General features: G+C 42.6%; 1 protein-coding gene across 2 annotated transcripts; it reads right to left on the reverse strand.

Annotated features, from left to right (window-relative positions):
- Positions 1-422: 422 nt before the first annotated feature.
- On the reverse strand, positions 423-9,409 carry THAP1 (THAP domain containing 1). 2 transcript variants are annotated; one of them, XM_060763690.2, is made up of 4 exons: positions 9,100-9,409; positions 4,031-4,226; positions 2,397-2,435; positions 423-985 (listed from the first exon to the last, which is right to left on the reverse strand). In XM_060763690.2, exons 1-4 carry the CDS (start codon positions 9,168-9,170, stop codon positions 590-592), a joined length of 702 nt encoding a protein of 233 aa, XP_060619673.1. In that variant the 5' UTR covers positions 9,171-9,409; the 3' UTR covers positions 423-589. The 2 variants fall into 2 exon arrangements, with proteins under 2 accessions (XP_060619673.1, XP_060619675.1); XM_060763692.2 differs by lacking the exon at positions 2,397-2,435 and having other exon boundaries at positions 9,100-9,404.
- Between the last annotated feature and the right edge of the window lie 2,981 nt (positions 9,410-12,390).

Consider the following 12,390-nt stretch of genomic DNA (forward strand, 5'->3'; position numbering starts at 1 on the left):
CATGGGGCCAAGCCCGGACAACATAATACAGCAATAAAATCAAAACATATACAACAATATTATCAAAATAACATTAAAAGAACAAAAAACACATCTTACACATTGTTGTCCACCGTGAATTGTCGCAAAGGGCAAAATAGATACTAAAATAAATTAATATGATTACTATGGATGAACAGTCATTCCTGTGTTGCATTCTGGTCCATTATCTGAAATCAATAGATCAGTCCTAGACATCTCTACTTATAAGCAAGCTCCACTATAGTGTGGCTTATTTCCAGGTCATACAGGTTAGCAACCTAGGACCTGAAATACATTCACATTTACATGACAGTAAGCCCCACTGGATACAAAGAAAGGTATTTATGAGTCACTTGCACAGTTATCCTCTTCACATCATAAAAAAAGGTCAAGAAGCACAGTGACAAAACAATATATATAGTATTTTTATTATTGTTCTGTTGGGGTGAAATAGTTTATACACAGAAAGAGCATTTCATTTTAAAGAGCATTTCATTTTAAAACTGAACTTGAGTTAGTCTGACGAGGCTAAATTTGGCAGTGCCCCATAAATATAGACCTTAGCCTCCTAGGCTGGTACTTCTACAATTTCAAAAAAGTCATTAGGAAGAAACACATAGCCACCTTTGCCTGACAACGCATCTTTTTCCTTCTGAAACTGAACAAGCTCCCGCAGTTTTTCAATCTGTTTCTCTTGACGCCTACACCGCTGCTGCGCAGTTTTAAGCTTCTTCCTCAGTTTATCCACCTGCTCTTCCAGTTGCTGAATTCTTTTCCGTTGATGAACTGTATCCTCGACAGTATAGTTATGGTCACAAAAAACAGCAATATTATTGGGAGTGTGGAGTGGGGGCATTAACAATCCAATGCTTGGGTCTACTAGTCTTGGGTTAGTTTGCGGCGGTGGTGGAGGTGAAGGAGAAGAAGGAGCTTGTATGGCAACTGGTTCTTGGCTGTCTTCAGACTAAAACAGCAAGACAAGAAAATACATTGTTTATTCTGTAAAAGGGATAAGGAAAAATAATCAACAACCATAGCAGTTTTCTACTTCAACAAAACCCATCTGACTAAAATTATAATCCTACTCTTTTTCACACTGAACAGTTGTGGAACTATAACTCCCAACATCATTGATCCAACATAGTCACTAGAGCTGAGGGGAACTGTTGTCCAACACATTCAGAGGGTATAAGATTAGAGAAGGTTGAGCCATTTAATAGTTAATTTCAAACATTTTGTATCTTTGGTACAGCTGAAAGAAAGGAAGTCAGGTATGAGTTTAGGGAACATAAACAATGGGGATGAGGGAAACATGATACACATGTATGACTTCCAACACTGTTTTCGAAACATTTTCCCTGAACTTCAGAAATGGGATATTTTAAAAGCTATGTATTTAAAAAGGAAACACCCGTTTGTTACAAATCAAGGTGTACAAACTGCAGCAAATAAGCAATATTTTAATATGGGAAAAATATGGCCCATTAACACCACTAAACCTCAGTCAAATACTTCATTTAACATAAGATTAATTTTTTCCAACAGGCCTGGGATTGTAAGAATGTTCAACATTTTTTTAAAAAAACATGAGATTCAGTGGGCTTGAATTTAAAAGATTTGAAAGGGCAACTTTGCAGGATTCAATGCAGAATTTATTTATTTATTGCAGTTGCTTACATTTTCTAACTATTTAAAATGAGGCTTTACAAACAAACTCCACAAAACTTCGAATGCCATGTGCCACCCTAACCCACTATAAGGGGTCAGGATTACACTCCCATTTATTAAAGCAATCAAGTATATATATTTAAAACCCCAAATTACATTAAATCAATACATTTTACTTTAAGATTAGAAAAAGAATTCAGAACATTTATCTGCTGCAATGTTTCTATTAAAAAGCATCAGGAAATAGTATTACTGTCTCCAATATGTTTATATAGATTAAAGTCAATCTTCTGAAGGGAAATAAAGGCAGTCCCCAAGTTACGAACAAGATAGGTTCTGTAACTTTGTTCTTAAATTGAATTTGGATGTGAGACTAAACATTTTAAGTGTAACTCCAGCCAACATATATAGTTTGCAGTGTTTGTTTTGCTGTCTGTGTCCCTCTTCAGAAGATTTCACCTCACTTTCCGTCCCCATGATTATTGGATTATGAAAAATGTGGCTTGTGGAAACAAGAATTGGTGATAAAGATTCAGTTGAAACCCCTTCCCCCCATGATAATAACTCTTCCAGGAGTGAATTTCCCTTCTTAAGGGTAGATTTCCCTCACTTCCTGTTGTTTCACCCCTGTTCTTAACTATGAGTCGTTTCTAAGTTGGATGTTTGTAACTTGGGAACTGCCTGTATATACTTGCATATGATATTACCTCCGCCTGTACTTGTTCCTCACAGTCTCCCAAATCAGCCTGGTAAAAAAATGGTAAAAGAGCAGAATATTGTGGTGCTAACTATGATGCCAATAGATTGGTTAACAAGCACATTTCACAAGGCTTCATTTGCAAACAAATAAACATGAAGGACCATCTCTTCCAATTCCACAAATCAAGTCAGGACATGTATCCTTTTATTTTTCACTGTTTAAGAGTAACTTTCACAAGCTCTACTCCAACGTGGCACTGCTTCTTCCCATCACTACAGGTGTTCCAGACAGGCCCTATATCCCAGGATCTGATCCCATGTTTTCTGTTTATCCCAGATTATCTGGCAATGCGGACTCATATAATTCAATTTAAAGCAGAAAACTTGGGAACAGATCCTGGGATATAGGGCCTGTCTGAAAGGGCCCTTAGACAAATAAAAGGGCAATGAGGGATGGTAAAAATGTTTTTGAAAGGTTATTATGTGCTAATATGCAGCTGTTTCTGGCATGATGGCCAAAAATAATAATAATAGAGAAATTCCTCATCATTTATGTGATTCAGCATTGGCTTACAAGATGTCACTACAGAGATATGGCAATGTTTCCCTTTAAAATGGGATTAGTTAAAGGGAAGCTTTCCTATCTTATCTCCTTTAAACTGTTCATCCTATACATTAAAACAGGAGGAGTGGAGTAGTCACCAGCAGGATCTAAGCCTTCTCGGTGGTGGCCCCTCGGCTATGGAACGCCCTCCCGATAGATATTAGATCGGCCACCTCCCTTTCAACATTCCGGGAAAAAGTCAAGACGTGGCTTTTTGAACAAGCATTTCCAAATGCAGAGTGACTGACATAGGAAAATGGAACGACTAGACAATGAGACCGGGTAACGTTTTTAACAAGGAGACACTATGAATTTATATTTTATTGGTTTGTTTAGTTTTTATTATATGTTATGTTTTAATTGTATTTATGATATTGTAAGCATTGAATTTTATCCTGTTAATTGCCTTGAGTCGCTTACGGTATAATACAGTATACAAATACAGTAAGTAAATAAATAAATAAACTGACAAATAATCCAGATCATAATCAAAACAGATAATCCACTAGATTATGAGCCTACTACACAGCCATATAATAATCAAAACAGATCATAATCAAAACAGATAATCCACTGGATTATATGAGCCTACATAGCCATATAATCCAGTTCAAAGCAGATAATCTGGATTTTATATGGGGCCTCTATCTTTCATTGAGCATTGTTCCAAGCTTAAATACCCTAAAGACACCAGATCCACTCTGATCTTGGATGTCAAGAAGGGTCAGCCCTGGTTAGTACTTGGATGGCAGACCAGTAAATGTATATCCTGTGCTGTAAACTATATTTCAACCCATTTAGAATTGCTGCCTCTGTTCTATGTTACATTTGAAGGTGGCAACTTCAAATTAAAACTGCTTGGTTAATGAGAGAAAATGGCAATGTTATAAAGAGGCAATTCAGTTTGGAAAATAACTCAACCTCCACACTGCTGTTTTCCTCTCACCACAGTATCTGTTGCTTAGAAATAATACTCTATTGATTATATATAAACAGATCTGTGAATAACAGCTTTTAAAGGCCATCAACTTCACTTACCTTCACATTTACTTCTGTGTGGCAAAATATTGTCGGCACAGCGTTATCTTTTAAGAGCTTGTTGTTGCATTCCCTTTTGAAGCAATCTGGAGTAAAGTGTTCAGAACAAATGCTGCTATACTTTGTTGGTTTGAAATTTTTTCTTCTCACTGCAGCTTCCCATTTCTTGCAGAGATCGGGCCTTGTGAGAGGAAACCTGCAATCAAAACATACCTTGAGCATCTTTGTGGTCTTTGTGGACCTTATGGCAGTCTATGACACAGTGCAACATAGGAAATTGCTGCATAAAGTCTACCATATCACCCGGGACAACAATTTTACAAAAACTATCCAGACCCTCCTAGAAAACTGCAGCTTCTCTTATGTGGTGTTCCAGGACAGGAAAAGTATTTGGAGGAGGTAAAAGTATGGTCATGGCAGCGCTCTTACACAAACCTTGTTTAACATTTTTACTAATGATCAGCCACAACCATCACTCACAAAGAGCTTTATATATGCTCATGACCTTGGCCTAAAAACACACTCAAAAAACTTTGAAACAGTTGAAAACCAACTTACTTATGCCCTGAAAGATCCCTCCAGCTACTTCAAAGATAACCACCTGAAGCCTAACCCAGCCAAAACAAAAGTGTATGCTTTCCATCTACATCAGTGATTCTCAACCTGTGGGTCCCCAGGTGTTTTGTCCTACAATTCCCAGAAATCCCAGTCGGTTTACCAGCTCCTAGGATTTCTGGGAATTGAAGGCCAAAACAACTGGGGACCCACAGGTTGAGAATCACTTATCTACGTAATTGTGAAACCAACAGGAAACTGAAAGTTACCTGGTAAGGCCAAGAGCTTGAACACATTTCCTATCCTAAATATCTTGAACACTAACATTTAGGAAGTACTGTGCAAACAACAAGCACAAAGTAGCTGCACGAAGTAATATCCAGCGGAAACTTACTAATAGCGCATGGGGTGCAGGCACAAAATTAATACAAACATCAGCACTGGCCTTGTTTTACTCAAATGCTGAGTATGCCTGCCCCGTCTGGCATAAATCTGCCCACACAATGCAGGTGAATACATTTCTAAATGAGACATGTAGAATACTCATAGGATATCTTAAACTGTGCAATGGAAAGTTGCTGCCAATTGTGAGAGAAATAAAGTTGAACACTGTGAAAGCCACCCACTGTATGGCTATCAGCCTCCTCCCGATAGACTCAAATCAAAGAAAAGCTTCATGAGAACCACCACTCCTCTTAATGTTCCCCCAGCAACAGCAAGAACATCCCTCTGGGCAGCTAAACCAGGAAATCCCAAATGCAAACCAAGAATGGGCAGCTTGGAAGTCCCTGAACAGACTCAGAAGTGGAGTGGGCAGATCAAAAGACAACCTGGCAAAATGGCACTACCTAAAATAATTCTTCACCTTGTGGAGCAGAACAGACATCTGTATGCTTGTCCATTATGCCCTGCCTCATGTGCAGAGGAAGAATTGTTGGAGGCTACAGACAATGCTAGTCAAGTGATGCATGCCATATGCCAGCAAATATGAAAAACACAAGAATGGCCATCAGACTGGAAAAATCAACTTATATCCCCATACCAAAAAGGGAAATGCTAAAGACTGCTCAAATTTTTGTATAGTGGCACTTATTTCACATGCCAGTAAAGTAATGCTCAAGATCCTGCAAGGAGGACTTCAGCAGTACACGGAGAGAGAGCTGCCAGATGTACAAGCTGGGGTCAGAAAAGGCAGAGGAACGAGAGACCAAATTGCCAATACCCGCATGATAATGGAGAAAGGCAGGGAGTTTCAGAAAAACATCTATTTCTGTTTTCTTGACTATTCTAAAGCCTTTGATTGTGTGGATCACAATAAATTGTGGCAAGTTCTTGTTGATATGGGAATACCAAATCACTTTGTCTGTCTTCTGAGGAATCTGTATCATAACCAAGTAGCAACAGTAAGAACTGACCATGGAACAACAGACTGGTTCAAGATTGGGAAAGGAGTACAGCAGGGTTGTATACTCTCGCCCAACCTATTCAACTTGTATGCAGAACACATCATGAGATTTGCAGGGCTTGACCAATGCAAGGCTGAGGTTAAAATTGCTGGAAGAAACATTATCAACCTTAGATATGCAGATGATACCACTTTGATGGCCGAAAGTGAGGAGGAGCTGAGAAGCTTTCTAACCAAGGTGAAGGAAGAAAGTGCAAAAGCTGGGTTGCAAATAAACATTAAAACAACCCCAAGATTATGACAACTGGACTGACTGACAACTGGCAAATAGAGGGAGAAAACATGGAGGCAGTGACAGACTTTGTATTTCTAGGTGCAAAGATTACTGCAGACGCGGACTGCAGCCAGGAAATCAGAAGACACTTACTTCTTGGGAGGAGAGCAATGACCTATCTCGATAAAATAATGAAGAGTAGAGACATCACACTGGCAACAAAGATCCGCATAGTTAAAGCAATGGTATTCCCTGTAGTAACCTATGGATGTGAGAGCTGGACCACAGGGAAAACTGAGTGAAGGAAGATAGATGCTTTTGAACTGTGGTGTTGGAGAAAAGTTCTGAGAGTGCCTTGGACAGCGAGAAGATCCAACAAGTCCATAATCCAGGAAATAAAGCCCGACTGCTCCTTGGAGGGCAGGATATTAGAGGCAAAGATGAAGTACTTTGGCCACATCATGAGAAGACAGGAAAACTTAGAGAAAGCAATGATGCTGGGGAAAATGGAAGAAAAAAGGAAGAGGGGTGGACCAAGGGCAAGATGGATGGATGGCATCCTTGAAGTGTCTGACTTGACTCTGAAGGAACTGAGGGTGGTGACGGCTGACAGGGAGTTCTGGCGTGGGCTGGTCCAGGAGGTCACGAAGAGTCAGAACCGACTGAACGAATAAACAACAACAACACAGACAATGCCATTGGTGTTGCCCGTTTTTGGTCAAAACATCGAGAAAACCAAAGTGCTCTTCCAGCAGTCACCAGTCAATCCCTCTCCAATACCAGAGATACAGCTTAATGGTGTAATATTAGAAAATGTTGACCATTTCCGCTACCTTGGCAGCGGAAATTGTCACCACAAAAGCCACCACAAAAGTCAACATTGACACTTATATACACCACCACCTGAGCTCTGCGAATACAGCATTTTTCTGAATGAAGCAGAGAGTGTTTGAGGATGGAATATCCATAAGGATACCAAGGTGCTTGTTTATAAAGCTATTGTCCTCCCAACCCTGCTATAAACCTGCGACACGTGGGCTATCTACAGATGTCACATGCAACTCCTCGAATGATTCCACCAGCGCTGCTTCCAAAAAATTCTACAAATCTCTTGGGAAGACAAGCGGACAAATGTCAGTGTGCTCGAAGAAGCAAAGACCACCACCAATGAAGCAATGGTCCTCCACCATCAACTCCGCTGGATTGGCCACATTGTCTGGATGCCAGACCACTGTCTCCCAAAGCAGTTGCTCTACTCTGAACTCAAAAACGGAAAACAAAATGTTGGTGGACAGGAAAAGAGATTTAAAGATGGGCTCAAAGCTTTGAGATCTTCCGGGGAGGCCCTGCTCTCGATCCCGCCTGCGTCACAGGCACGGCTGGCGGGGACGAGAGATAGGGCCTTCTCGGTGGTGGCTCCTCGGCTGTGGAACACCATTCCCGTGGACATCAGGCTACCCCCCTCCCTGTTGATATTCCACAGGAAGTTAAAGACCTGGCTATTTAAGAAGGCATTTGACCAAGAAGTGCAATGACTGGTAATTTGACCATAGGAATGGAACAACGGAAATGATATCGGATTGTGGGTTGACGATGAGACGATTCGGAATGTAGTAGAAATTTGGTAGTAATGTTGATGTTTTGATAAGATGTTTTTCTGATAATGATGAATTGTAGATTATTTTGCACTATGTTTTGTAATTTGCACTTGTTTTTTCATGTTGTACACCGCAATGAGTCGCCCTTGGGCTGAGAATTGCGGTATATAAGCGCAGTAAATACATAAATAAATAAATAAAAGCCAACCTTAAAAACTTTGGCATAGACAACGAGAACTGGGAAGCCCTGGCCCTTGAGCACTCCAGCTGGAGGTCAGCTGTGACCAGCAGTGCTGTAGAATTTGAAGAGGCACGAATGGAGGGTGAAAGAGAGAAACGTGCCAAGAGGAAGGTGCGTCAAGCCAACCCCAACCGGGACAGTCTTCCACCAATGCCCTCACTGCGGGAGAAGATGCATGTCAAGAATCGGGCTCCACAGTCACCTACAGACCCACCAACCTTGGAGGACCATCATCCTCGGACTATGAGGGATTGCCTAAGTAAGTAAGGTCAAAACATATTTAGCTGCTTGCGTTCCTTCTATTTTTATCAGTTTTATACTAATTTATGCAATGCTTTTGACATGAAATAAATACTTGAATGACTACCAACAAGTCCACCGATGTCATGGATGGTGCCTTCATTTTACACCATGAAATCCCCTAACATCCCACAATATATCACACATGCGACATGTACATATTTTGCCCTTCACCTTTTTTAGGGCTTATCCTGATAAGGAATGAGTCCATGATTGCCATTATGCCTGATTTTTCCAGGTGTTTTGGACTTCACCTGCATGAATTTCTGACAGTTGGCCAAATATCTAAAACAAATGGAGCTTTGAAGCAACATGACCAAGAGACTATTCCGTTTGACCAGTTTGAAAACAAAATGACAGCCCTCCGACGTCACTGTCAGTCAGGCGACGGTTGAAACGGGCGCGCGTTCCAAGGCCTCAAAGTCAAGCCTCAGTCCCAACGGTTCTGTTGAAAGCCTGCGCGCGCGAGGGAGAGAAAAAAAAGAGGGGGTGCGCGTGCGTGCGTGCGCGCGCGACTACCCCAGCCTTGCTTTCTTTGCTTAGAGACCTTTTTTTGAGGCACCCCCCTCCCTCTCTAAGGAGCGTGCGCGCGCACTCGTCCACGCATGCGCTCTGGCTCCGCCTCCCTTTCAAGGCAGGACAGCTCGCTCTCTCTCTCTCCTTGCGAGCTCTCCTGCCCCCGCCCCTCCCACTCACTTGTGGAAAGAGATAGGCTTCTCTTTGTCGTATCGATTCCGGCAACGGTAGGCAGAGCAGGACTGCACCATCCTCTCGTTGCCGTTCGCCACGGATCCTCGGCCGCCACCGCTTTGCTCCCGTTTTCGGCAGGAATGGGCCAACAGGAGGATAGGCCGCGCCGCCCTGCCCTTAGGGCCTCAGCGGGGCCTTAGCGTCCTTCTCTGAAAAAATAATAAACATTGGTAAACCCTAAAGGACGACATCAGCGGGATGTGGCCTCTCCCTACTCCAACATGGCGGTGCCAGCTTCAGGCGAACTCTCTCGAGAACTCGGCGCCAGGCTTGGCGATTGGTCCCTCCCCGCGATGTTTTGGTGCGCCTCGCTTCTGCTCGGCCCGGCCAATGAGAGCGGCGCTCGGGGCTTTGACGCACGGGCTGCATTTGGGCGCCTGGGCCCGCCAAGAGGCGCGCGCGCATGCGCAGTGGCTTACTACCCTGATCGAAAGCGCTGGCTTAGTGCTTTACTTCAAGTTGTCCCTTCCTTGCTTCTGATTTTAGGCCGGTTTTAAAACGAAGCTTGAGACGGTGAACATATTTGTATTTCTCTATTTCTATATAAGTGTAGGACTGAGTTGCAAGTGTCTTTTTATTTATTTATTTATTTACTTACTTACTTTGTATACCGCAGTTTCTCAGCCCATAGGCAACTCAACGCGGTTCACAACAAGAGCAAAAAGACAATCATAACAATATACAATTTAAAAACCATTAAGAGCATAATATACAAAGTAATGACACATCAATAACAACACATTAACGTCTCGTAACTAGAATCGTGATCCAATTTGTCGTCTATAATTCCGTTCCTATATTCATCGTATTCATTGCACTGTTTATCCGAATGCCTGTTCAAACAGCCAGGTTTTTAGTTTTCTTCGAAACACGATTAACGTAGGAGCTGATCTAATGTCCATGGGAAGGGTGTTCCACAGCCGAGGGGCCACCACAGAGAAAGCCCTGTCCCTCGTCCCCGCCAGCCATGCTTGTGATGCAGGCGGGATTGAGAGCAGGGCCTCCCCAGAAGATCTTAGAGTCCTGGTGGGTTCATAGGCAGAGATACGTTCGGATAGGTAGCTTGGGCCAGAACCATTTAGGGCTTTATAGGCCAACGCCAGCACTTTGAATTGAGCACGGTAGCAAATCGGCAGCCAGTGGAGCTGGTGCAGCAGAGGAGTTGTATGCTCCCTGCGCTCCGCTCCTGTTAGTATCATGGCTGCCGAGTGTTATTTCTGTCACTAACAAGTTATTGGGCATGCATCTACACTGTAGGAATGATGCAGCTTGATACCACTTTAAACTCCCATGACTCAGTGCTGCAGAATCATTGGAGATGTCGTTTGGTGAGATAAAATAGTGTTTTGCTTTGTTTTTTGTCGTGTCAGGGCAAGAGGATGTGAGGGCGATCTGACTGCGACATCTGTCACCCCATTGATTGCCAGGGTTGATTCGGCTGATCTGGCTGGCTAGGCGGGTGTCCCCTTCCTCCCTCACCGCTGTGCGCTCGGTGGAAGAGGACAACGTCCCAGGTATAGAAGGAGTGTACCGAGGTCTCCAGTCTTCAGTCCCGGGTTTACGATAGCTGCACTCCCCTGCTAGACCCTCCAAACAAGCTCAAGATAAAATAGTGAAGAGTAGAGACATCACACTGGCAACAAAATCTGCATAGTTAAAGCAATGGTATTCCCCATAGTCATCTACGGATGTGAGAGCTGGACCATAGGGAAGGCTGAGCGAAGGAAGATAGATGCTTTTGAACTGTGGTATGATGAATATGAAGAGTATGATGCTGGGGAAAATGGAAGGAAAAAGGAATAGGGGCCGACCAAGGGCAAGATGGATGGATGGTATCCTTGAAGTGACTGGATTGACCTTGAAGGAACTGGGGGTGGTGGAGACCAACAGGGAGCTCTGGCGTAGACTGGTCCATGAAGTCACGAAGAGTCGGAAACAACTGAACGAATGAACAACAACAAAACTACAGCTTCCACAATTCCATCTCATTGTGCCATGGCACTTGTGGTGTCAAACTGCATTAAAGCCACTGTTTAGATTTATTTATTTATTTACCGACTCAGGGCGGTTCACAGTTGGCAACATTTGATGTCTCATCAAATATTGTGAAAAACATTTGTGTAAAATATAAAAATTGTACAAAACCATAAAAACATTATCATGAGCATCTCCTTGTTAGAGGCATCTTAGGGAAGCACTAACTCTGTTTGAGTCCACTTTGACTGCCATGACTGGGATTTCTCTGGAATTTGCTGCAATAGAGAGATCTAGGTTTGTAGTTCAGATGAGTTAAATGGAGCTGTCCAGCGAAGAGTTTAGCTTCAGGCTAAACTAGACTACAGACACAAGGATCCCATAGGATGGAAACAAGGTAGGGAGACATTTATTTCACATGGTGTCTGAATGCATCACTACTGTGCACACAATGCACTCTTGGCTCATTTGTGTGTGAGAGCCAGTACATTTGGAAATGGCAACCCATTGCAAAATCTAGGAAACCACTGCATAAAGATCTCCTGGAGAAGGTCTGGCGTGCTCGCTTCGGCAGCACATATACTAAAATTGGAACGAGAAGGTCTGGCATCTCAGTGTAAGGTTCCCCGTTCCTGGTTTTACAGGATGCTTGCTTATGAATATATTGAGTCCCCTCTGGGAAATATAAAGTAGAGTATATATATAATAATATTAATAATCTTTGTTAGGAGCCCCCGGTGGCGCAGTGGGTTAAACCCCTGTGCTGGCAGGACTGAAGACCGACAGGTCGCAGGTTCAAATCCGGGAAGAGGCGAATGAGCTCCCTCTATCAACTCCAGCTCCTCATGCAGGGACATGAGAGAAGCCTCCCACAAGGATGATAAAAACATCAAATCATCCGGGCGTCCCCTGGGCAACGTCCTTGCAGACGGCCAATTCTCTCACAGCAGAAGCGACTTGCAGTTTCTCAAGTCGCTCCTGACACGACCAAAAAAAAAATCTTTGTTTACACATTTATGCCCTGACTTTTTTAAAAAAAAAATCCCACAAAACACCTTACAGATAGAGTGAAAGCATTGGACAATTGAGTAATGAGGAACCTTGCTGGCTTCGATATAGGCTCATTTTTAAAGAGAAAAAAGATGATAACATGATTTTTCAAATGACTAGGCATTGTCCAGTGGAAAATATACTGTTGAAGAAACACCTTCAACAGTATATGTTATGGGAAGAGAATAACATTTTTTTACGTTTTTGACATAT

Source organism: Anolis sagrei, chromosome 2 (assembly GCF_037176765.1).
Source record: "Anolis sagrei isolate rAnoSag1 chromosome 2, rAnoSag1.mat, whole genome shotgun sequence".
NCBI lineage: Eukaryota > Metazoa > Chordata > Lepidosauria > Squamata > Dactyloidae > Anolis > Anolis sagrei.